The 27,122-nt window shown below is 39.0% G+C and overlaps 1 protein-coding gene across 8 annotated transcripts in view; it reads left to right on the top strand.

Moving 5' to 3' along the window:
* tead1b (TEA domain family member 1b) overlaps window positions 1–26,021 on the top strand; it is a 71,105-nt gene extending 45,084 nt beyond the window's left edge. Inside the window, exons 4-15 of one of the 8 annotated variants that reach the window (XM_033611023.2) lie at window positions 7–71; window positions 3,423–3,485; window positions 3,576–3,638; window positions 6,605–6,616; window positions 9,278–9,409; window positions 9,692–9,738; window positions 9,837–9,895; window positions 11,500–11,624; window positions 15,387–15,560; window positions 18,768–18,908; window positions 19,042–19,194; window positions 21,470–26,021. In XM_033611023.2, coding sequence (XP_033466914.2) covers window positions 7–71; window positions 3,423–3,485; window positions 3,576–3,638; window positions 6,605–6,616; window positions 9,278–9,409; window positions 9,692–9,738; window positions 9,837–9,895; window positions 11,500–11,624; window positions 15,387–15,560; window positions 18,768–18,908; window positions 19,042–19,194; window positions 21,470–21,583 — 1,148 coding nt within the window. In that variant the 3' untranslated portion in view covers window positions 21,584–26,021. Of the gene's footprint in view, window positions 1–6; window positions 72–3,422; window positions 3,639–6,604; window positions 6,617–9,277; window positions 9,410–9,691; window positions 9,739–9,836; window positions 9,896–11,499; window positions 11,625–15,386; window positions 15,561–18,767; window positions 18,909–19,041; window positions 19,195–21,469 lie in introns of all 8 variants that reach the window. The other 7 variants (XM_033610863.2, XM_033611099.2, XM_033611185.2 and 4 more) reach the window with 7 other exon arrangements.
* Window positions 26,022–27,122: the final 1,101 nt, after the last annotated feature.

Here is a 27,122-nt window from a genome sequence, read left to right as displayed (position 1 = left end):
ACACAGGTCGAAATGAACTGATAGCCAGATACATCAAGCTCCGGACCGGGAAGACGAGGACTCGGAAGCAGGTAAGACAAGAGAGGAGACGTCTCTGTTGCATGAGTGTCAGAGGGCTGTCAAATCTGAATGTGTGCAGACTGTTGCCTTTGTTTCCCGTAAGAAAATAACACAATGCTAAGCTGTCGAGGGGACTTCTGAGGCTGACAAGTCCCCTGTCACTGCTGTGTTGCATGAACAGATGTCTCTGCATTGACATTCCCAAAATTGTCACGCTTAAGTACGGCTACTCTAAAAGAACTGTAGCAGTAGTAGTGTTAAAAGCTAATATCTTAAAATGCAGCTTTTCATCTCCCACTGTAAAGTAGCTACGATAAATTTATGAGCATTTGAAAAGCTTAACAGGGCAAGTGTTCTGCCTCATGACTAAACCATGGAGGTCGTGCACTTGGTCAGCGTAGAAGCCTGTATTAATAGGAAGGTGGGAGCCTTAATAGATTGGGATCATCTCTGATCAAAGAGAGTATTTGCTGAAAGTGCATCCTGTCTTCTGCAACACACTGTGTGCACTGCAGACTCTAACCACAGTTCAGATTTCTGAATCGAGCTGTGATGACTTCATTAGTCTGTGCTGTAGTATGTCATATGTAATACAGACAATATAGAATTCAGGGTCTTGATTGTACTCATGGGATTTGTAGTACTAAAATAAACCAGAGCTTACAGCTGATTCTTGTCTTCAAATGAGCAGATAATGAGCAGCTCTGATGGTGCTTCAGTACCAGTATGAAACCCACAGACTGATCTTCCCTCTAAACAGGAAATCCCCTGTATGACCACTGACTTGAATGACAATGATAAACAAACCAATGTCTACAGTGACATTTGATCACTGTGTGAATTGATCAGTCTGGGGCAGAGAGGCGTTTGGTTTCTTTCTCTGTGACGAGTCACCTCGACACAGAATCAGAACAAGGGAGTTGTTTACAGCTACGGGGAGAAACACACATCTGTTTCTATGGTTAGTTTAAATGCATGATGCATGTGTGTAAGTGCTGTGTTGTTTATGTTAAAGCTGCAACGAACAAATTCTCATTAGAGCTGATTGGTAAGTCCATCGAGATTTAACTAATCAGCAGCAGTTTTGATATGTGAATTATCGTTTGTTGATTTTTAAGCAAATGTTTTAGTGATGCAAATTTTTGGACTGTTGGTTGGACAAATCAAGCGGTTTGAATATGTCAGCTTAGGCTTTAGGAAACACTTTTTGATATTGTCTGACATTTTCTTGCCTAAATAACAAATCAATTAACAAAAAACATATTGATAATAAAGAAAAAAATAGGGAGTGCTGCACTGGGTCAAGAAATCAGATGTTGGTGATTGCAAAAAATAATCCAGTGCTTGTTAAGAACAGGGCGAGTAGCTGAAAAAGAATAAAAAAACAATGACTGTCCAGCTAACTAAAGTACCGTTCACACATGCACTGCAAACCTGAAACTATCTAGACCAGTGGTTCCCAACTGGTGGGTCACAGTTCACATGTAGAAAACAAACTTTATTTTTAAGTACAGTGTATTTCTGGAACAGCGTTTTTATTTCAAAGTTTCCTGCCATAGAGTGAGTGCATAACGGACAGCTACTTGACAGAGACAGCGAACTAGCTCGATGACATGGCGAAACACAAGTATGACACTGAATGTATTAAACTGTGTGGACCTTGAACTAATGGCTAAGGAGAAATCTGGACCCTGTGGCTGGACCAGTTGGGAACCACTGATGTAGACATTACTCAGAGTAGCTTCACGTGAGAACGCAAATGTCCGAATCAGTTGGATCGGCCACTTTACCCTGCCAGCTCCTTAGTACAAAGTCTGTGTAATGTCCCATTGAACACGTGTGAAAAGAGCAGGCAACAGTCCAGAGAAAGTGAGTGGGGGTGTTAATGACATCTTTGTCATGTGGCATATGCAAAACCAGAAAAATAAATAAACATCGAAGGGTAAAGACGAGGTCATTTACACAAAGACGGCAACAAGAATGTCGAGAACTTCTGTTGGTGAGGGCCAAAGCTGAAATCGTCAGACAAATTAAAGGAACATCAGAATGCTCTGTTATTTATGATCAGATTATGAACCAGCAATGTGATTGCGGTTTAATCTGCATTATGTCCTGCCTTCTGCACACTCTACCCAGGCGCCTAAACCAGAGTATTTCCAGTAGGTGAGAACACTTCTGACACCTGTTGTGTGCTACATGTGTGAAAGGGAAACTCCAGACAATGTCAGGACCTGATTCTCAGGATATTGTCTTGAGTTCATTTGAGAGAACAATTTTAATGTAGAAGGCCATGATAGTAAGTAAAAATAATATATTAGTACATAAATTAATAAAGAATTTTCACTTAGAGTGCATCAGATGTTTTCAGATTGCCATCCTATACCATGGGCTCCTATATATAAAGTTAAGTAGACAGTCATTGTTTTGTACTATTGATGAAAACCAGATTTGTAAGTTTAAAATAAAATGAAAATAAACATTAGTGGCAGCCCTAAGCTTCATTATTAGTTAATCTGCTGATTATTTTGTTGATTGTTTTATTAATGAAATGCCAGAAAATAGTGAAAACTGTCTTAAAATGACTAATTTATTCCAACCAACAGTCCGAAACCCAAAGATGTTGAATTTATAATGCCAAGAATCACAGAAAACCCTTACATGGAGAAGCTACAACCAGAGAATGTTTGAAACTTTTCCCTGAAAAGTGAGGAAAATAGAGCTGATGAATTTTGTCTTCATCAACTAATGACTAGTAGTTTCACCTTTCGTTTTTGTGTCAGCCTGAATAGCAAGAAAATGCCAGATTTTAAATCACGTCAATATTTATCTGCAGTGAAAGCACTTGATTATAATCTGTTAAATCACCTCACTCCTGCCAGAAAACTCACCTTGGGTGTGATCTGCGTGAATAGTGTCAGAGACACCCCTCAAACCTGTCATCAACACACATTACTTCTCTGTCTAACTGCTGCTTGCACTGCTGAATGTTTCATGTGAGAATATTAAATAATTTTGCACTGTGTGAACGTTGGAAGGTAAACTTGGCCGGTGAAATGCCTTGCCCAGCTCCCTTAAGAATACTAGACTAGCCAATTCTCATTCAACACACAGCAGATCACATCTGGGTGCTCTTAATATGTGCTAAAGGGGCCTGCATCCTCCTTAATCAGTTCACTTAAGTGACGACAACACACAGCATAACGCTTTATTGGCTGTTAGCTTGGTGTGTGGTTTGGAGATGATTCTATTATGCACCTTTTCTCCCTCAAGTGTCTTTAAAACAAAGAAATGTATAAATCACTTTGTACTTTTTTTTCTTGTTTTTTTTATTTTTCCCATTTTCTCTGTTTTTTTTAATGGAGGTGTCTAGTCACATACAGGTCTTAGCAAGAAAGAAAGTTCGAGAAATCCAAGCTGCCATTAAGGTACGTCTGGCTTTGCCCAGTTGCAGGGGGCTTTTCATTGCCATGGTTACAGGCTCTTCCTTTGTTTTCCTCCCCTCCCCTACCCCGCAGGTGTCTAGTCACATTCAGGTTCTTGCCAGAAGGAAATCTCGTGAGTTTCATTCCAAGCTAAAGGTATGCGCTTTTCTGCTTTTGGGCTTGTTGGTTGCTGTGAGTCTTAACTTCCTGTTTCCCGTGGTGACAGAGTGAATGCCTGGTGCTCTGATTCCCTCTAACCCAAATCTTCTGCCGACTGTGGCCTGTTCACATTTTCTAACCCCCCCAACCCCCACCCCCCACCTTCTCAGTCCATCTCTCTTATCCTCACTCAGACATGCTGTCACTGTCCTGTCCTCTTGGTTTCCTCTACATTTATTCACTTTTCTTTACGGGCCTTTGCTCATCATATCCATGACTTAGTATGACAATTATTGAAAGGATTAATATCAAGCACTTTGACGCAAATAGTACCTAGTAGTTTATATTTTAGTTTTATAATTTTACAAGAGCCTGAATGATACTGGATTTTTGAGGCTGATTAAAAACAAATCTGATGACACGTAACACACAAACATTTTTGGTCTACATCCCCTGAATTTTGTTTCTGAAAGAATTGTGGCCAGAACAAGAGTAAAGGCCTTTGGACACCAAGTCTGTATTTTTCGTTCGAAATCGGCGCACATTTAGGAATCAATATAACCTCACGTTGTGCCAATCACATTTACACAGTGACTTGAAAACGTTCGTCTCAAGTTACGGTTTTTGGAACAGGTTAGATTACTGCATTTCTTGCATCCATCTTTGTGTGTGCATTAGTGTGTCTGCCTGACATACTACCAGCTGCTGTTCTGGATCAATTGGATCGCAGAGATTGGTGGTCTTCTTCTGAATGTGTGATTCTGGTATTACTAGCTGCGTATTAAACTGGACTTCTGAAATTCTAAAAAAAAGTCACCTGGAAACAATAACACAACCAACATAATTCTGCAGCTCCTTTTATCAGCAGGTAAAATTATCCATGCCCTGGATCTCTTTTCGGGATAGTCTGGAGGCAATATTTTGTTTTTTGTTTTTCTACTTTCAAGACGTGAAAAGACCACAAGATAATCCTCGCCGTTTAACGACTCCATTTCGTGTCATATTGCGCATTTTTACGTTGAATAGAACAATAAAACACACCGGACTTCTTTGCGTAACTGTTTTTATGAGATGACAGGTTAAAAAACACACGTGACGAATACGGACTTGGTGTGCAAAGACCACAAGTCTTCAGCCATGTTAGTGACTCTGTGAGGCTGTACATCAGTGCTTTGAGATAAATGCTAACGTCATCATGCAAACATGCTCACAAAAACAATGCTAACATGCTGATGTATTGCAGATACATTTATCAGATTCACCATCTGAGCTTAGTCTGTTAGCATGCAAACATTAGCTCATCAGCCCTAATCAAAATGTGCAGCTGATCATGATTGGAATGTCTTTAGTTTGGCATGGTTTTTTTTTTTTTTTTTTTGGTAATATACTATAGTATTGGACTGATTTTTACCTGATGGTGACGCTAAATGAAAAGCCAGGGATTACCAAAGTCACCACAATTCATCCTGAGGGGGACATAAGTGTTTAGACCAAATTTCATGACCATCTATTTACAATTCACTGACAAACCACAAATATGAACCTCATGGTGGCGCTAGGAAAAAAGTCTTATTCTAAAGATTGATCCTCTGAGGACCATGAACATTTGTACAAAGTTTCATAGCAGTCCATCTAGGATTTTTTTAGGTATTTCTATTTGGACCAAAGTGGTGGACCTTCCCTGAAGCTCCTAAAAATAAAGTAAAAAAAAAAAAAATGTCAGAGCTCTCTGGTGGTAAAAAACTTAATTATCATGACACTTTCTGCATGTTTAAAATATTTTCTGCAGTTTTGTACAGAAATTTTCTTGACCCACATACCACCCAGTATATTGGCTTGGTTTACTTACTGGTCAGGCGCTGATTTCTAATTTGTGCAAATTTGTAATAATTAAAAAAGTAAAATCCAAAATGTCGGGAAGCATGCTGGCATTGGCTGTTGGTGAGTGGCTGAGAGCTGAGGGTCCGAGGCAATCGGTCTGATGGCTGACTCTTTCTGAAATGCTCTCTCTGCCTCCTTGTTCCTCCTTCAATCTGTTGATAACTCCAGACTCTCACAATGCCTTGGCTGTCAGTCGCTTTCCTTCCTTCCTCCCAGTTCAGATGTCGTCATTTCAGAGCGTTCTTGTCACTTATTTCAGCAATGGTGAATTCTGTTAAAATCACTGCAGAAAGCTTTTCACAATAGCAGATTAAAATGGGAGAAAAGCATTGTGAAAGAAGTCATCTTGAATAATATTGACCTGTAATTTAAGGTATTTTATGTAGTAATGCTTGTATATCAAAGGACAGCCCAGCCATGTGCCATTTTCTTCTTTTCTTGGGGAGCCGACTATACATTTTGACTTTCACACTTTGCTCCACTCCCAGTATTCAACACGAATTAATGACCCCTCATTAATCTGTGTGTGTGCAAGTGTGTTAGTGTGTGCTTGTGTGTGTGTGTTGAGAGACAGAAAGAGTCAGACAGGCAACTAGCCACACGAATGCCTGGTCTTTCAAGGGCACAGGCGGCTGTCTGAAGAAAAACAGACAGCTTTTGTATGAATCCCTGTCTTTTCTCATTTAAAGCAAATTAGAGTTCAGGGGCAAAAAGAAATACAAGTGTGCCCTTCATTTCAGGGGGCATCAGTGAAAACCTGCTGTTTCTGGTCTTGTCTAAAATTACAGTCATTACATTACTGTTCTGTTGTTTTGTCTCGAGTGATGACTACTGATCAGATTGTGAAAATTATAGAGAGCAAGACATTCGCCACAGAGACCAAGAATAATTTGTAAATACAAATTTCATAATCCTTTGTTATTAAGTGTTCATTACACATTGGTGTTGTGTTGTGTGAAGAAGGCTGGACGTTCTCAAATTAGAGTGTTTTTTTCTTTTGATGTTTGGACTTTTCATGCAGACTTAAACAGTTTAAAGGTGTTAATGTACTCACAATAAAACCCTGGTTTGTTTGCATTTAGGTTACAAGTATGGTAAGTATTTATCTTCTGTTTGTGATGCTGTTTCTGCTTTTATTAGGGCCTGCCTCCTTCAGCTGCTAGTTTTGCATTTGTGCTCCTGCCATAGTGGTACAATAGCTGCTGCCCAGTGTTTTCCCAGTTTATTGGTGTCTCTTTGTGTCATCATACTATTATCATCCTGTAGCTTGACTCCGCTCCACCAGCATCTGTTGCCAGCATGCTTACCTTTAGCTTCTGCCACCAGTGAGTCTGCATGGGTTTGCTAGTGTGTATGGGTTGCCCCAGTGTGCACTCTGCTGCAGCATTTTCACTGAATTCAGAAGGTTCAGTAGGACTTTAAATAACTTTGTGAATGCACGTTAACAAAGAACTATGTCCAACACAACATACAGTGCACTTTTGCATTTGCTTCTGTTGATCTATGAATTACTAATCCAATAAGGTTCTGTATGTAACTCAGAAAATCCTTGTTAATAATGAGAACGGTGGCTGTGACCTGCAGTCAGGATTCTGTTCCTCATGCTAACACTCATCAGTCACCATGGATGTAGAGAACTGGATACAGTGTTCAAGTCGGGGGTTTTAACTACTTAAAAAAGTATATAGGAGAAAGTCTTTTGGGTCCAAATGGCATCACGTGCTCAACCAGGAAGTTACAATTCCATTGTTTGGCCATTACGAAAAGTTGCATCAAAGCCCAGCACACGTCCTGTGGGCCTGGCAGGCACAAGTGAGCACATGGATATCAGTAAAAACGGTGACATAACATACTGATCATGTTTGACGGCCGTCATGTTTATAGAAGGCTGGAAAATGAATTATGATCATATTTAGAATAACATTACTATCTGTAATGTTATTCTAAATTGAAATCTGCACCAGTGGATCCATGGTACTAATGTGGGCAGTTAATGTAAAGACTATTTTTTAAATTAGTTGATTAATCTAATGACCATTTTATCAATTATTAAGATAATTTTAATACTCTGTTAATATAACAATGAATTTACCCCAAAGTGATATCAAAAACTTGACTTAATGATATTTAAATAATTTTATTCAATCATCTTCTCTTAAAAATGATAATACATTTTTTAAATTAGTCTATTTTCCACTTCAGTGCTGTGTAATAGTATTAATAATAATAACAACAAGAAAATACCCTATTTCTCAGATGCCTGAACAAATTCAAAAGGATTGCTGTGGAACATGCATTAATTTAACCACTGTATGCCATAGCAGCCATTTCCTTGAACTGGGAAATCAGTATTTTACTGTACTTGACATAAAATCTAAAATAAATATGACATGGATTTATTTCATCACTGGAGTGATATGCAGTGTAGATAATTACTGGCAAATGTATTTTTGCATCAGTGTGGGGCAAATAAAATAACTGCAACGATTTACAGACCATAACAACAGACTGTAACATTGGATTGAGCAGTTTTTATCACTCATGTATGTCCGTTAAAGTGATCAGAAAATATAAAATGGCTGAACAGCAATGTTAAATCAAGCATGGCGTAATGCTAGCAGCAGTGCAGTAAGTTTAAATGACTGCTACTATTGATAAGCCCGGGGCCACACTGCCGGTGCAAACAGCGCGTTGACTGTTACCTCGCTGAACTGCTGCAGCTTGCACATGTGCGATGTTCAATGTATCAAGACTGGATGGAGACAAAAGTAAACCGGTCCATCTCCGGGCTGCTGCTGCAAAATGTATATAATGGAAATACAGCATGTGTGTACTCTGTGTAGTGGAGGGTGCCCGTTGTTTGTTGACGTTAGCGGACTCTATTTCTTAGCTAACATAAGCCAGTGTAGCTCCAGTGACTGTACATAAAAATCGACAACATGTCTTTACTTCTTGCTACTGTACGAAATGAAGCTAAAATATCCCAAATATGGCCGCTGCTATCTTGTGCTGGTGACGTCATTTGGAGCTAGAGTCCACGCAGTAGTGATCTCCACGTCATCGAGTTCCTGCCTGTGCACCTTTCCAACCAATCGTGAGCAGCCCCACTGATTGTGACCTTTTTTATAGCATTAATAAGTAATTACAACTCAACTTAGAAGAAAAGTTAACACTTAAATATACATTAATGTGAAAATTTTAATTTAATGAGTACTTTGATATTTTAATTTGGCAAATGTCCAATCTGCTAACATAGAGGGGGCGGGGTTTATGACCTGTACTGCAGCCAGCCACCAGGGGGCAGTCAAGATGTTTTGGCTTCACTTTGAGGAAGCTATAATGTTGTCCATCTTTATCCTCTTTATCCTCTAACCAAGTGGGGTTGGTGTCCTTTAGTTTAACTTGAGAAATTCTTTACAATGTTCAGATGTGTTTTGACATGCAGACAAATGCAACCTTGATAGAAGTGCTGCTGAATTAGTTTTTTTTTTAAAACAAGCAAACTTTCATTTAAGTGCATACCACTGCTATTGCATTGTATACTGGAATTCAATTGCCATTGTTTGGCACATTCCTATAAAAAAAAGCCTACACTTAAATAGTGATGCACATGTATCTCCTTTTAACCCGCCTGCTGTTTACTGTTGTGAGAAAGGTCGATGGTGCTTTTAGTGTGTTGTTTGTTGCTACCTCTGCAACACGCCCCACCTCCCCCTTCTGTGTGAGTGCTAAGCCTTTTGTGACTGCTGTTAAAGGACCAGGCCGTGAAGGACAAAGCCCTCCAGAGCATGGCCTCCATGTCCTCGGCTCAGATCGTCTCTGCCACGGCTATTCACAACAAGCTGGGCCTGCCAGGCATCCCGCGCCCAGCCTTCCCTGGAGCAGGGGTAAGAGCCTTGTCGGCACCCCGCTATTGATCCATCCTGTCCAGCTTCACCCAGGGCAGCCATGGGGCCAACTGCACCGACACCCGGGCCAAATCACATTACACACCACAGCTTTGCACAACTGCCCCTATCAGATAAGCACATGATCAAAAGGAGTGGTAGTGAAGATAACTGCATCCACTGAACACGGAGCTCAGATCCATTTTGATCTTGTTGCTAACAGCTGCTCACAATTGTATACTCTTTGTTGTTTGGTGTCTATTAATGAACGTTATTCTCCAGTTATGGCAGGGTATGATATCGGCTGGTCAGCCAGGATCCTCACAGGAGTAAGTATCACACTTCAGAAAAAGAGAACTTTGATTTACAAGAATCTAGTGTGCTATAGTCATGTTTTTTCTAATGGGTCTGTCATTCTCTGTTCCAGTATTAAGCCTTTCACCCAGCAAGCCTATCCCATCCAGCCAGTCACAACAGCCATTTCAAGTAAGACTTTACCCTAAACACTATCAAGGAAAAATGACCCAAAATGTACATTAAACTTTTTACAACTGCTAAATTTGAAAAGCAAATTCACATTTCCATTATTGGACAAAGCACCAACAATGTGCACAACATAGCTAAATGTGCTAGCTATTTCCTGTATTCAGGCTCACTCATCTCCACATGTGCATTTCAGAAACTTCTGAGCACTTAAATCTGTTCCTTTCATCTCGCTGTGACAATTGGCAGACTGTCTCGCTGTAAAACAAACGTGTTGATAGAGTGAGGTTAGCGCTCGGGAGATAGCAGCAACAATAAAGGCGGGATTTGATACTTTGAACCCACCTACATTTCCCCCCAGATGACCTTATCTACAGTGCAGCTCCAGGAGGGAGGAGGACAGTAAATGTTGGGATTTGAGGATCTGCCTTGAGACTAAAATCAAAATCATCTCAGCAACTGCAGTTTTTATCAATTAAGTTTTCTTAGCAGTTTTTAATCATTAGAATTTAAGCATGAAATATTGTTAAAATGTTATTATTGGAAGGCAGAAATGAATAAAACTGCAGAAAATCCTGTCATGCAGCATATATAGCCCCATAATATTTATATAATTCTGTATTTTTTAAGTAAAAAGGCTGCACACTGTGTGTATTGCGATTGTCCTGTGCAGTTATCAATCATGGACATACATTATCTGTATAGGCAAAGGGTATATATAGATTTTATATTTTATTTTACCCAAATTTTTGCAATATTTTTTCTTATTTAGCACTCAATCACTTTCGTAAAGTTATTTTAACCTTAATCTTGCTCATATAGATTAAATAAAAATAAAGATAATCAAGAAAACCCAAACAAATTCAAACAATGTGCACAGATCACTGATTTATTCTTACCTGTGTAAAGTTTGCTATGATTTAGGGCTGTCTGTAATTCAGATGGGTACTCCTGTGTCAAAGTAAAAATAGAAACGTTCTGTTTCCAAGTTAGAAAGCAAACCATCTGTCAGCCGTGGATACAAATTTCATGGAGACGTTGGAGACTTTTTTTTTTAAACACAGTGTGACTATTTTTTGTTCTTACACTAGAACACTTGTGATAAAAAAAAAAATGTTGAAAAAACAAAACTTTTATAATTGGTATTTTTCCAGTTTCAGTTGTTAATCTTTCATTGCTTGCCTAGAACTTGCCCAAACAATATAAATATTTGACCAAGGCTCTGACCAGTTGTGTATTTTATTCTTACATATAGAAATATTAGAAATAAAGAAATTCATTCACAGGTTAAGAGCAAATCTGTTCATACAAATTTCTCCTGAGAGACGTCCCCAATGTATTGCACTGTTGTGACCTAAAGGGCAGGTGCAGTTGTAATTTACATGTAAATATTTATTTAATTTTGGTTGTACAGTTTGTGAATTACTGGTAAATGTTTTGTGAAGTAAAGAGGCCTGTAGCCAGTAACATCAGGACAACTTGGTCCTGAAGCCTCTCAGACAACACAGAGGTTTTCTTTTTGTTATATAAATGATCATAATCTTGCTGTGGTGTAAAGAGAGCCCACAGTCTGGGGTAATTCTTCTCTTATTGTTGTGTTACTGCAGGTTACGAGCCCACAGCAGCTCCAGCTCCCACGGCACCAGCATGGCAGGGCCGCTCCATCGGTACATCTAAACTCCGACTGGTGGAGTTCTCTGCCTTCCTAGAGCAACAGAGAGACCCAGACTCAGTGAGTGGAGAGTAATACTAAAGCGTGAAATAATCACTATCTCATGGTGTTCATTCCCACCTCTTATCATCCAGTCCTTTCCTCTATGAATACACTGGGACATTTTCCCAGGCAGAGAGTCAGCTGAGCGGAGGCCAAAACAAGCTGAGAGGGGAGAAGCCTGGCCTGTAGGGACACACAGCATGAAAACCTGCAGAAATAATGAAGGACTGTATATTAATCAGTTCCTTAAAAGGCATGCCAGAACTATATTTATGCTGCAGACTTCAGCTCAGCAAGACGATCCACAGACTCGCTGAGTGTGAGCTGACACATCAGCAGCTTCTAGTCTCACGTTTCTTGTTTGCTTTAGCAATTTTTTAAGTGTTACTCCACATTTTCTACTGTGCTTTATTTTGGTATTAACACCAAGTGGCAACAGTCTTAAATCTTATATTTATCTTAATGCTTAAAATTGAAGCATTTGCCCAAAAGGCTACATGACAGTGAGGTTGCCCCGTGAGTGCAGCGCCACATGACAGGGTTTCATACAGTCACGACGAGGGCAACGAACCTCTGAAAATCCAATGTTATTCTCTGATTTGCTCCTTTTTGTGTTTATTGTGATGCATTGTGGGTTTGTGGTTCAACAGACCACAATTTTTATCCACTTTGTAAAACCAAATCCAAATATTCTCTGTTGAAAAGTTAAAGAAATAGAGCAAACATATTTTTTAAAAAAATAGAATAAAACACTCACCTTTCATGAATTTAGGTTGATTGTAGATGCCTTTGATGCAGAAATGTTGCTTTTCATGTGTGTCAGGACTGGATTCTGCTCATCTATCATTAGCCTTAGAGAAAATAAATAATTTTACTCTGTGGCCTTGTTCAGACTGCCAGCCCAAATCTGTTTTTGACATATCCACATTGTATCCAGATTGATGGAAAGTCTGGACAGCAAAAAAAAAGAAGAAAAAAAATAAATAAATAAATAAATAAGTGTCAAATGCAGTATTTGCAAATTAGTTCCAAATCACATTTGGAGGTGGTTTGAAACATGATTACAATCAGATTTCTACAGATGCTTCTCAGTCCAGATGCTGTAGCTGCTTAAATTGGATTTCAGAGTGTCTCTTGTGTAACGTTACTTTATCGCTGATGCAGAGCTTTTTCAGCTGAGCTGCGTTTGCCAGTCTGTTTCACCATCAAGCGCTGAACTAATGAGAAATATCTGACATACTGGACACTATAGAAGTTAACCCGGGGTTGACTTTGTCTTATATGATATGATATACAGTATTGTATATAATATTGGACACACCTTCTCATTCAATGCGTTTTTTTTATTTTCATGACTATTTACATTGTAGATTCTCACTGAAGGCATCAAAACTATGAATGAACACATGTGGAGTTATGTACTTAACAAAAAAAGGTGAAATAACTGAAAACATGTTTTATATTCTAGTTTCTTCAAAATAGCCACCCTTTGCTCTGATTACTGCTTTGCACACTCTTGGCATTCTCTCCATGAGCTTCAAGAGGTAGTCACCTGAAATGGTTTTCCAACAGTCTTGAAGGAGTTCCCAGAGGTGTTTAGCACTTGTTGGCCCCTTTGCCTTCACTCTGCGGTCCAGCTCACCCCAAACCATCTCGATTGGGTTCAGGTCCGGTGACTGTGGAGGCCAGGTCATCTGCCGCAGCACTCCATCACTCTCCTTCTTGGTCAAATAGCCCTTACACAGCCTGGAGGTGTGTTTGGGGTCATTGTCCTGTTGAAAAATAAATGATCGTCCAACTAAACGCAAACCGGATGGGATGGCATGTCGCTGCAGGATGCTGTGGTAGCCATGCTGGTTCAGTGTGCCTTCAATTTTGAATAAATCCCCAACAGTGTCACCATCAAAACACCCCCACACCATCACACCTCCTCCTCCATGCTTCACAGAGGGAACCAGGCATGTGGAATCCATCCGTTCACTTTTTCTGCGTCTCACAAAGACACGGCGGTTGGAACCAAAGATCTCAAATTTGGACTCATCAGACCAAAGCACAGATTTCCACTGGTCTAATGTCCATTCCTTGTGTTTCTTGGCCCAAACGAATCTCTTCTGCTTGTTGCCTCTCCTTAGCAGTGGTTTCCTAGCAGCTATTTGACCATGAAGGCCTGATTGGCGCAGTCTCCTCTTAACAGTTGTTCTAGAGATGGGTCTGCTGCTAGAACTCTGTGTGGCATTCATCTGGTCTCTGATCTGAGCTGCTGTTAACTTGCCATTTCTGAGGCTGGTGACTCGGATGAACTTATCCTCAGAAGCAGAGGTGACTCTTGGTCTTCCTTTCCTGGGTCGGTCCTCATGTGTGCCAGTTTGGTTGTAGCGCTTGATGGTTTTTGCGACTCCACTTGGGGACACATTTAAAGTTTTTGCAATTTTCCGGACTGACTGACCTTCATTTCTTAAAGTAATGATGGCCACTCGTTTTTCTTTAGTTAGCTGATTGGTTCTTGCCATAATATGAATTTTAACAGTTGTCCAATAGGGCTGTCGGCTGTGTATTAACCTGGCTTCTGCACAACACAACTGATGGTCCCAACCCCATTGATAAAGCAAGAAATTCCACTAATTAACCCTGATAAGGCACACCTGTGAAGTGGAAACCATTTCAGGTGACTACCTCTTGAAGCTCATCGAGAGAATGCCAAGAGTGTGCAAAGCAGTAATCAGAGCAAAGGGTGGCTATTTTGAAGAAACTAGAATATAAAACGTTTTCAGTTATTTCACCTTTTTTTGTTAAGTACATAACTCCACGTGTTCATTCATAGTTTTGATGCCTGCCTGCCTGCCTGAGAATCTACAATGTAAATAGTCATGAAAATAAAGAAAACGCATTGAATGAGAAGGTGTGTCCAAACTTTTGGCCTGTACTGTATATAGTTACTAACGTTATGAATCTCTCCAACGAGGGTCCTGGTGTAATCATATCCCTTTTATAGAATTTGTAGTCCAGCCTTTACCTGCAGTGACTTTCTGGAGTCCTTGTAAAATAAATCCATTTAATAAATCCGACACTAAATGCCTTCCCATTATTTATCCATATTTTCTGTGTTGAAAACAGTCATTGTTGTCTCATGCTTCTGCATTGGAGAGCCGAATCACCAGCGTTACTATAAACCACATCGTAAAGACAGCAACCCATGCAAATAGGTTGGTGTTGTCTGGACACACAAAGCCGATCTGATCACCTGCAAATATCAGTGTGAACAGTCTGTATTAAAATTCGATTTGAGAAACAAATTTAATATGACGGCAGTCTGAGCGTAGCCTATGAGTTTGCCTAATTTAACACACAGCTATAGCCCTATCTTTGTCAGATAGATCTAGATTTGTGGTTTCACGGCTTTCTTGCCTGTAATAAATTCACAACTTATGAGCTTATAGAATTTGGCTGAGGCAGTCGGGCGTCCCCAGCTTGGTTTAATACAAATGTGGGGATCAGTGTGTTTTTGGCTTAAGTGGAGCAGAATGAGATTTCCTAATTTGTACATCATAAAAGCATGCAGACAGCCAAATAAAAAGCAATGATGCGTAGGGTTATCATCATGAGGGTGTATTGTTACCAATCTAATTCTAGCTGCCTTTTGTTCATTGTGGTTGTTGTTTGTCTTTCTATGTTCTCTGGATACTGATGTTTTACTTTTACAGATTATTTTTGATACAACCTGAAATAGAGCACCATGCTGTATATGTACATGCTTCTAATACTTCTTATTTTCTCTTTCAGTACAACAAGCACCTATTTGTACATATTGGACAGACAAATCATTCCTACAGTGACGCCCTGCTGGAGTCGGTAGACATCCGTCAGATTTATGACAAATTCCCAGAGAAGAAAGGAGGGCTGAAGGAGCTGTACGGAAAAGGTCCCCAGAATTCCTTCTTCCTTATAAAATTCTGGGTGAGTGCTGTTTGTCGGCCACATTAACAAGATTAATAAGTATTATATAAAATGGCAGTGTTGCAGCAGGATTGCGTTTTAGACACATCAGTGTTAATATCACTGTGAAATGTTTGATGGCAGAATCAGTAGCAGTGTGCTCAGGTTCGTCTTCAGTGATTGGGTGTAATCAGTCTACACAGAGAAGATTGCTCTCTTAATGTTTGCAGAATGCACTCTGCTATATTTGGACTTGCATAGCAGGAGAGCTTTTGATCAAAGCACTCACTAATTCAATGTAATATCTCCAAACAATGGAGTGACCTGGTTGCACTCCTAATGGCTGTTTAAACATTGCATGTATTTCCTCCCTGATGCAAAATGCTAACTAGCGGCAGCCAACAAAGTAGGGTCGTATGCACTTGGACCAAATCCCCTCAAATTCCTTTTGAAGTGACCGACCAATCTAAATTTCAAATGAAAGACAGAATCTGCACAATAATGAATGTATAACTGCTTTGCTTAATGAAGGAGGAGAATGTTGTAGGAGGATGTCTCCTCTTTTTGTATCCATAATGAACAGGATGTTCAGGGCATAGAAAGGTTGCCCTCCGGGAGCAGACCAGTTCAACCTTGTAAATCAGTCCTTTAACGTAACTTCATTTAATCCTTTTTAGAATCTCGTTTCCAATATGGACACATTTACATGCTTATTCAGAAGTGGCCCAGATCCTCTAATTTGATATGTGATGTACATGTTTAATCTCGACAGCTCTTGATTAGACAGTGACAAAGAAAGTCTTAATGCAGGGTTTAATTAACATTTTTGTCCACATGTACAAGGGTATTTTTGAAAAAGTGGTTTTCCTCTCATCCTTCCTTCATTCTCAAAAATAATGCCATTCACAGAAGCACCGTTTCAGAAAATCTCCATCCAAATGAAGTCACAAAAACACAGGGTGCGTTCTGAATCACATACTTTTTCTTTTTACTTTTAGTAGGTACAGCAGCTGCCCTTAAAAAGTATGTACTGTTGCATGCACTATGCACACAACTGGGACATACTGCTTTACTCATAACGTTACGCCCTGAACTTTGACCCTGCTGCTAATACATCCTCGGATATAAATCAAAACGCCATTTACCTCACTAGGGATGTAGGTCAACCCAGAGAGCTCTGCTGTTGTTACTTTGCAGTGTGTGTAGTTTTAACTTTTCAGTAATAACTACATACATTGCAGATTCTAACTATTAAAGTCACAACAGTGTAATTACATATGTATGTCTAGTTATGACCTTTTGTTGTTGGTAACCTTATGATTATTTTGTTCACTCAAACATTAATATTTCTATTATTAGGCTACTACTCGACAGTCACTTAAATGTGCCGTCATCTATCATTGCCACATCTAACAGCTGTCAATCAGCCGTCAATGAGCTGTCAAGTCGTCTATTTGCAGCTCAGCCAATGTGGTGTTTTTTTCTGCTGCGCTGAGGACTGTAGGTCAGAATAGACAGAAAAGCATGCTAGCTTGCATACTGCAAAATGTGACAGGATGTAGTAGAACATCTTGGTATTTTTGGCATACTGCATTTGACCTAACTATGCTTTAGGACATATAGTATGGTAGTATGGGTACTTGATCACACAGATAATTGAAGCGCTGTCTAGAGCATGCCAAACCATCAGGTGGTGATATAACCTAATCTTGCAAATAAGAATAAGAAGATGTTAGCCAATCAGAAGCCTGAAAAAAAGCTATTACAGGAAGGCTACCTGGAGCAGTGACCTCTGTCGTGCATTCTGACTCCTCTGTTCCTCAATTTAGTGGAAGAGTGAATGTACATTTATGCATAAGCATGTATAACGTCCTGTTAGCAAGGTTAGAGCCAGCACTACTTTGGCGTTGTTCGCCATTGCACGTAATGTAGCCTCATTTGTGATGGCTCACAAAGGAGATAACAGCGCACACTCTGACATCTAAAGCCAAAAACTTTTCTGAACATCTTCACCCTGAAAAGGGGTTTTAAAAAAAGATCCTTTTTCAGTGACCAAAAACACAGTTTGTCTGCCTTTTTTTTTTTTTAAATTTACCCATGTACGTGTGAACTAAGTTGTAAATACCACATTTAAAACAAATTCTTACTTCTTCTGAAAGGCCAAGTAAACACAAAGTAAATGTACACAGTATGTATTATAAACTCATCTTTGCAGGGTTTTTTTTTTTTTAAGAAGGTAGCAGTTGGTAGAGACCAAAAACAGAGCTAAAAGAAAGTGAATATTGGACTTACACTCATCAGGTGGACACAAACAAAACTCTAAATGATTGATAATGTTGCTCCATGATTATTGGATGTGTAAATAAGCAACTTTTAACATGAACTGCTAACATGAACACCATATCTTCATAGCTAACTTCATAGGTGATGATATGTTAATGTTGTGTTCACAACTTGTTTCTACTGCCCCCCCCCCCCCAAGTTTTATATATATATATATATATATATATATATATATATATATATATATATATATATATATATCAAGGTAGTTTGTTTATGTAATGTGTTTTGGTTTAAAATATTACCATCAGCCAATATAGTTATAGCTATACCCTCTAGCACATGTAATCTTTTTGAGCAGGCCAATGAGTGCTGACACAGTGATTCGTTGCACTGTTGGGTTGAGATCTGAATCATGTTATCAAATGGCATTTTATGAATTTATTTTCTTCTTCTTTTTGGGGGGTTTAATCAAAACATCGCCTACAGACTGATATCTGTGGGCGATTACTGATATCTTAAAAGTTTAATTGGGTATGTTACAGATAATGTACATGAATGGGTCTTAATTCAATTTGTTCTTTGATCTTTTTGTTAATTGTTTTAAATTTGTTTTTCACTCTAACAAAGAATGATTATATAGACAGGCCTGTTGTTACTTGTTATATGAAATACTTGACAAAGTTGCTGTATCAAAACAGAATTAGCCGCTGACTGCAACATAATCAGTTTCGCTGTAGTTAAAGTGTTGCCTCATCACTTATTCTCCTGTCTGGTGTGCAAAAAAATGGCAAGAATATTGCCAGTGTCACTATTTTATTTCACCACTTCCACACACTGTATTTACCTCTTTTAATATGGTTGTGTGTATTTATTGCTGTAAACTGAACCATAAATACAAATATTAATTGCCACTGAATGCTGTCTTATTTCTCTGGCCCTCAGGCTGACTTGAACTGCAACATCCAAGATGATACTGGATCTTTCTATGGAGTCACGAGTCAGTATGAGAGCTCGGAGAACATGACCATTACGTGTTCAACGAAGGTCTGCTCCTTTGGCAAGCAGGTGGTCGAGAAAGTTGAGGTAAGAAATCAAATCTTGTCATCCTATGGATCAGAACAGTGGCTAATGAATTAAAACCTAACTACACTGTACCTTTGTGTTTTTAGGCTACACACTACTTTTATTAATTCATTTTTGTCCACCTTTTCCTCAGACTGAATATGCACGGTTTGAGAATGGACGCTTTGTCTACCGGATAAGCCGGTCTCCGATGTGTGAATACATGATCAACTTCATCCACAAACTAAAACATCTGCCAGAGAAATATATGATGAACAGCGTGCTGGAGAACTTCACTATCTTATTGGTAATCACCACACTGACCTGAGCGGGCGAGATCCCTCACCAGGGCTCCCATTCTTCTTCTTCTCTTTGCTGTTAGGGTGTGTTGGTGGCTCCAGCTGGCTTTATAAAAAAAGGGGGGTGTGTGGGGGGATTGACTGGACCTTGAGATGAGATCCTCTCGCTGGTTTTACATTGCTCTCATTCCACAGGGGATGAAACACAGTGTGAGGAGCCTCATTATCTGCAGGGGAAAAGGGAGGATAAGAGGGGGCAGGAACCCCCGTTATTAGCCATCACATGGGGTCTTAAAGTGTCATTCAGCACCACTGAGAGAGCAAGAAATACACAAAAAGACAGGCATAGATCTTTACATGGGGATGTGCACTCAAAATAGCAACCAGGGCCCAGAGGAATCCTCAGCTTAAAAGGGTTTGTAAGATTTATACTCATCCTAGCCCTAAGAGGTATTTCCCAAACCGTCATGTTAAAGATGATCATAGATTATTAATGAGAGCCTCCTGTCTATTTGTAGAAGGTTGAGAGCGTCCTAAAAAAGCTCTGAAATCTGCAGCAAGAACCAAAAATGATGCACATCAGTTAAGTTTTATTGTTTGTGTTAACATTTGGGGAAAAAAGGAAAAACAAACTAAATTTAAAAAATGAATTGAACAACTATTGATTTGAATAAAAGGCTGCCTTCACCCAGAAAATAATGATCACAGTGTCAGAATAAAGGAACTTTACATACAGTCTAATAATATGTTAATCTCTTGTAGCTGAAATGGCATTTTCCTCATGATCTGATTCCAGTGTTTATATCTTTTTTTTAATTCCAGGGTGTATATGCTTTTTACTATTAGCTTATGAAGCTTAATACAGAAATGATGAAGTGCATATTCATTAATATTGTGAGGACATCACTGCTAGATTTTAGGTTTAATACATGGTAAAAGGTTATTGTCCTGAACAGCAGCAACTACTAACTGCTCATTAAGCTACATTTTCATACTGAAGGATTCTACATATAAAACATTTCTTTTGTATCGTTTACCACAGTTATGTTTTTGGTATTTATGCATTTTTAATACAGTGTGGCCTTACAAACAGTTAAGTTACTTTTAAGTGTAATCATAATTAGTCTAGATTACTTTGGAGTAAGTAGCCAAGTTAAGATAGTGGTCATAGAGATGCCTGCCTTCTCTCTAATATGATGGAACTAGAAAGCACTCGTCTTAAAATACATTTTAAAAACTCAACAGCAATGTCTTGTTCGAGACATCATGACCTGGTTACTCAAGATAATCCACAGACCTTGTGAGCTGTTTCACGTTGGAACTATTTTCTTTCTACCAAACTACACCTGCCAATCACTGTGCAGAAGAAAGTGTGCATCTATGCTAGCTCACCTAGCACCACTGAGCAAACGTCACAGCTCAGATTAGGAGGAAGCCATTAATGTTTACATCTTGCACTGTCACAAGCACAAACCTCTCATCCATGAGTAGATGCACGCTTCCTTCTGTGCAGTGATAGGGATGGCAGGTGTAGTTCGAGTAACCAGGTCATGATTCCTGGAAAGAGACATTGCTGTTGAGTTTATCAAATGTATTTTTGGCACTTTGAGCACCACAAGATGAGTGCCAACTACTTCCATTATGTTGGAGAGAAGGCAGACATCTCTCCAGCTGATATTCCCAACACTCGGCAACTCACACCAAAACTATATCGATTGATAGATAGCACTATAGGTAAGACGAAAAATGTGTTATTTTTGGTTTTGAGGTGAACTGTCCCTTTAAGAAACTCATACCACTTTGAGAAATGCGTAAAGATGTTTGAAGAAAAGCACTTAAAATAACACTGTAAACTTATATAAGATTATTTGTTTTGGGGAAATAAGACCCTGAGCCCACAGCTGGGAAATCTGCAACATGGCAGCAGCAAAGGAGAGTGCAAACAGGAAGCATCAGTAGAAAAAAATAAAATACAAAGCAATATGTAAAGATGTAAAGTAAGTAAACTGTAAGAGCAGAACAATAAGCAAACAGCATAAAAACACAAAGCAATATAATAAGAAGCAGACTGACTGATTTTACATTATTGACTGATGGAAATATAGATATTGCACAGTTTAACAACACTGATAGTACACCTGAGTCATTGATTGTAAGCAGTAAAAAATAAAAGCAAGATGTAATAAATAGACAGGCTGTGTGGCAGAATTGTTGCATGTATCATTACAGCATCTCCTTCAATACTTCGAACCAGAAACTAAAATAACGACTCTTCTCTTGCAGGTGGTGACGAATAGGGACACCCAGGAGACGCTGCTATGTATGGCGTGTGTGTTTGAGGTTTCAAACAGTGAGCACGGCGCCCAGCATCATATCTACAGACTGGTAAAGGAATGAGAGGCTCCGAGCTTCCCCCCTCCCCTAATCCCTCCCCCCTCTCTTTCATGGACTTAACCAACCTCAAGACAAGTGGCAGTGCCTCTATCTGAAAGTCACACCTACAATGCTTTTTGGTCATGGTATCGGGTGAAGTCAGTTGTTAAAAATTTGTTTTAATATAAAGTATTTGTTATTTGACTGCAGCTGTGAATTGCGGTACAGTTGTTTTATGTTTTAAATGCGGGAATTCTCGTTTTAAAAAATATGCTGAGTTGGTCTCTGTTGGGTTTAAATGTGGCCGTTTTTAAAGAATTTACTAGGCTCATTTTGGTAAATGGAAATGTGTGTGTCGTCTTCTTCTGCTTTGTTATGTAGACTAAGAAAAAAAAAAGGATGCTGGCCTTTTCTTTCAGCAGCCTGATGTGGTCTGTGTAATATGTTTGAGTGTGTTTCGTGTGTCTGTTGTTCATGAACGTACACACTGTAGATATACAGACGTGCACCCACAGCCAATAGATTTTCCAAAGAAACTAAACTAACAGTACATAGACAGTTGGAAGCAAGTGGTTGTGTATACTGCAACTATTTCTTTAAAGAGAACTTTCAGTAGTATATTTATTATCCCTGGTGACGCACTCCAAGTCTTAGACACTAACAACAGAATGAATGCACTGTGAAAATACCACAAACATTTTGCCTGCATCAGCTCCATACGTGTAGGAAGTCTTACCATCTGCTAAGCATTTCCGTGCTGCAAACCTTTCTCTGTGACAGCCGATAGGAGAATTTGTTAGATTTAGGTCGGGTGAAATTACTGCGAAAATTAACCCAAACCAGACTCCCATCTTGTCCAAAAGCACTTTGTCCCCCTTCCTGGACTTGCCTTAGTGATGCTCACTTTTTTTTCTCATTAGATCTGTGGTTTTAGAATAACACTTTAAATACTCACAACACTATAAATCATGTGTAGACAGCAGGCCTTGTTTAGTGTGCTGTGGCTTTGCCCCCCCTTGAAAGACTCAGAATATCTCTCCCCTCTGGGAGAAACTCCAAACCAGAGTGTTGCTGCCTTCACACTACGTTCACATGTTTCTGTGGCCTACACCGATCCCGAGCCTTAAACATGTTATAGCTGTGAGAACTCCAAAAGATGCCACTTAAACTGTGATCTCTACGCGGGAAGACTCTTTATATGTTTGCGTGATTGTGTGAGAAAAACACAATACTATCTGCCAAAGTGTAGATGTACAGTGCCTTAGAATACACTCTAACATTACCCGTCGCTTTGTTTTAAGTCTAAAATCAGTCTTGTGGATCAATCAGGCAAAAATAACTTACCGCTATATCACCTGGTACATCTTCACATCTGAGAAATTATGTTTTGTATGATTGGTACAATCCAAGAAATACAGTTTTCTATTGTTGTTAAGAGGCAGTACACTTATGTTAAATAAAGCAAATTTAAGCTCAGACAGTTACAACACAGGTTTATTTTTCTCTGACGCTACGTGTTCCTAAAATATCAGCCTTCTTTCTCAGAGTGTACTATAAACACAGACTGACTGCCTTTCCTGTCGTAAAAGACCAAAAATACAGAGATACAGTCAATCTTTTGTCCTGCATGGTAGCAAGGAAGTGCCTTTGGTTTAAAAATTTCCAGCTTCAAAAAGATCAAACAGAAATTAAAAATTTAAATGTTGCTAGACCAAAAAATGAGACATAGGCTAAGTGAAACTAATCACCACATTGCCTTTTTTTAAAGGATAGTAATGACAGCGGGAGGAAAGCTGGTTACAGGTGAATTAAAGAAATGATATATTAATTTTTATGGCATTGTAAATTGATTTCACAAATGATGTATTTGAAGAACCTTTATTTCTTTGCTTGAGGTCAAAGACTGATAGACCTGCTGATAACGTACAGCCGCTGACTGCATGCAGGATGTTAGCTCGTATGAATGAACGCTGCAGCTGTCTGCTTTGTGCACACTTGCAGGTTCAAGTGTTTTTTTGTATTAAAAAAAAAAAAAAAAAGGTTTTTGAAAACATTATGGTTTCCTCTTTCCTGCGACCTCGCGTCGCACGGTGTGAAAACCACAGAAAACATCACAATGTTACCTTTGATGATGCAGACGCAGCTGTGATGTTGACGAGAGACCGACACAAGCTTTTATAATTTATCTTTCAGGACGAAAAGTGAAAGTTTATTTAATAGTGATTCTACACTACAAATCCTAAAACAGCTTGGGTGAATCTGAAACCCTGTGCGAGACGCCGTTTCAGAAACACATTTTTCACAACTGCTAGAGTGGACGAGGCCGTCGAGGTTAATACTTTTCACCGTGAGGACCATAGCTACTCAAACATTTACTGTTTCTTACAAAAAAAATTGTAATCATCTAAAATATTTTAATGGAAGAAGCTCTAAATAATTGCAGACAATGTCTCTGGTGGATGCAGATAAAGTTCAATCATTCAGTATTTTGCCACAGTCCTGTGGACGCTGTGGAGTTTAATAGGCTTTTTTTCCCTCTTACGTTTACCCTGTGTATCTGTTCACATTTATTGATTACTTAGATGTTTTCTTATTGTACTTGTATACAGTTGTACTTGGTTTTGTGATGACATTGTCTGTATATTGCAAGCCCAATAAGATGGTAATGATGTTGCTGCTGCACTGCTGGTACATTTTGACATGTCGTTTCAACGCTAAAAACAGCAGGACTGATGCCTTCAGTGGCACGAATGTCTGGTGGACCATTTGAAGAGAAAATGGACACATTAAAAAAAAAAAAAAAAAAAGTCAAGGAATCATGCTACAAACATATCAGCAGTTTAGCTCTTGTTATTTGTAATTCTGTCGAAAGAGTAGGTACTGGTACCTTTTTGTTTTATGACCATTTTCAGATGGTGGCTTTAAAGTGATTTTTCACATAGTTCACATATAGTTGTCATACACACATTTGGGTTTTGTGTGCAGTTTTTTGTAAAAAGGTGCTTTGTACAAAATTATATATCTTAGCTTTTCTTGGTACAGATGTGTGATATCTTTTCGTATCCATGACAGCAAAGTGTTGGAGCAAAGGAGAGAAAAGAAGCTCTGCTATGTTTCTGTGTTCTGCATATGGTCTTGTCTTTGCTCCGTAACATTATGATGCCTTCTTGATAATAGTAGATATTTTGTAGCTTTCTAGATACTTTGTATGTATGCAATATTGAAGTTAAATAAATCTGAAAATATATTGCCCTCTGTTGTCACTTCAGTTTTACGCAATTATGGCGCTGAAGCAATCAGCGCAGTTTGATTATTCAATCAGAAAAGCAGTGTTAGGTGATGGTGTGCAGACTGAGGCTCCATTTAACTCTTTAACTGCAGAAACCTCACATCAACAGCAGATGGAGCGTGTCCCTCGCTTTATATTTAACTGTCCATGCCCCTGTTTCACATAAAGGCAGCATATTTTAATGTACATCACTGTAGTAACAGAAACCATCACCAGAGGGAGACATTGTTCAATTAAAGGCAAATGCATCATGATCCCTGTTCTGAGTTGAACCCATTGAGTTTAGGCAACAGTAAGCTGTATTATATATTGTGTAATTTAAGTGCAGTCACATGAGATATTTAAAGCAAACCTCTCGCACTGCTATCAAAGTATCGTGAAAGCAGAAATAGTTAAGAGATAAAATAACCAATAATTATGCAGACCATCTGAACTACAGGTATCACTGGATAATGTGCTTGTCAACTAAAATACAATATAATAATAATAATAATATTAATAATAATGAAGCCTGTTTTCCTGCTGAGTTCACAAACATTCATGAAAACAAAACAACAACGACAACAACCTTGATTTGGTTGTCAATTTAAAGCCCCTGTTTTAAAACAACTTTCAGATAATTTGGGAATTATATCAGCTTCTTCCTGCGGTTCTCAAGTAAATCTTAGGAGGCGGGAAAGGCTCTGTCTGAATGGCTGAGGTGTGGACCGAGTCACAAATTTGATTAATTTCGACTCGAAATAATAAAAAAAAGTTGTAACATGACTTGGACTTCAACACAAATGACTCATGACATCACATGGACTTGAGCCTTTGACTTAACAACACTTGAAACCTTCCTAAGCCCTGAGATTATAAAGTAAAGAAAACTTAGAATATGTGCCATGAATCTATTCATTACCCTTCATTTCCTGAATCATCTTCTATTAACGCTGTTCATCTCCAGCAAGACAACAATTAATTCCCCAGATGGTCAATTTTGTTTGAACCAATCTGACAGCATCCAATCAAGCTGCAGGAGAGAACCAGGAAGAACTTTTGTAACATTACTGAGCACCAGTTGGAAAAAATGATAGCAAAGAAAATTTTGTTCTCATACAAACACTACAGGTGGTCAATAAAAAAAAAAAAAAAAAAAAAAGCTGCGGCACTCAGAAATAAAATCAAATAAAATGATAAGAAATGACAAGACGAACACGCAACATTTGAAGGTGCACAAAGAACGGTCAGTCAAGGCTAATGTAAACATCATTGGCAAGCTAATGCTATGCTAATGTTAGTCAGCTGTTGTTAAAATTGTGTTATATTTTGTGAAGAGCACGTCTTGACTTGTTCAGGACTTGAAACTAAAACTTAAGGACTTTGGACTTGACTTGAAACTTGTGTACACACGCACGCACGCACACACACTAACTAACTAACTAATCCACCAAAGTCTTAAAAACAAAATCTTACACAGTACCACCACAAGATGCTAGTGCAAAACTGGCACACGTCTTACACAAAGGTTTTGGCTATAGATGTTAGTTATACAGCCCAAAGTGCTATCACCAGAAAAAATGTTGGCATTGTACATTTCTCCAAACCGTAGCTACGTTATTATATGGCAGATACGTTGAAACTTTATGTTTAACAACACAGTGGTTAATGTGTGGTTAGGTAGAGGCACAAATACCGCTTGGTTTATGGTTCAGAGAAGATCATGTTTTGGATTAAAATACCCAGCGCTGGGGGCATATCCGAGCTGGAAACACAGTGATGGGTCACTAAAACACACCCACATCTGGGGGCTAAAACATAGCAACAGTTCCCTAAAAACACCCACATTTGGGGGCTAAAAAGCTACAGAAAAAACACAGCGAAAGGTCACCAAAAAACAACCAATTTTGTGGCTTGTTGATCTCGAACACTGGTCAACAGTTTGGCAGGTCTAGATGTCATGCTGTCCACCCTCTCCTCCAACTTCAGATGACAAGTCAGCTCATGTAAACTGCTATGTCACTTCTGAAACATATGAAACGTGCAAATGTAATGTATTTGTGGTTTGCAGAAAGATAAAATGCCGACATTTTCTCCTTACGACTAAGCTGCACTATAATATCTTAGGATACGATTGCCTCTTGCGGGAGCACATGCAGCAGCATCGACAACCCAACACACCTCGTACAGGCCTTTCTTGAAGACAAAGTGAGCAGCTGTTTGTTTTGAAATACAAGCTCATGCATTCAAGACTCACCAAGGCTGAAATCTGAAAGCTGTCAGTGAGAAAGAAAA

This window comes from Epinephelus lanceolatus, chromosome 2 (genome assembly GCF_041903045.1).
Source record: "Epinephelus lanceolatus isolate andai-2023 chromosome 2, ASM4190304v1, whole genome shotgun sequence".
Lineage (NCBI taxonomy): Eukaryota > Metazoa > Chordata > Actinopteri > Perciformes > Serranidae > Epinephelus > Epinephelus lanceolatus.
The sequence above is the reverse complement of the archived record's forward strand: the minus strand, read 5'-3'. Positions and strand labels throughout refer to the sequence as shown.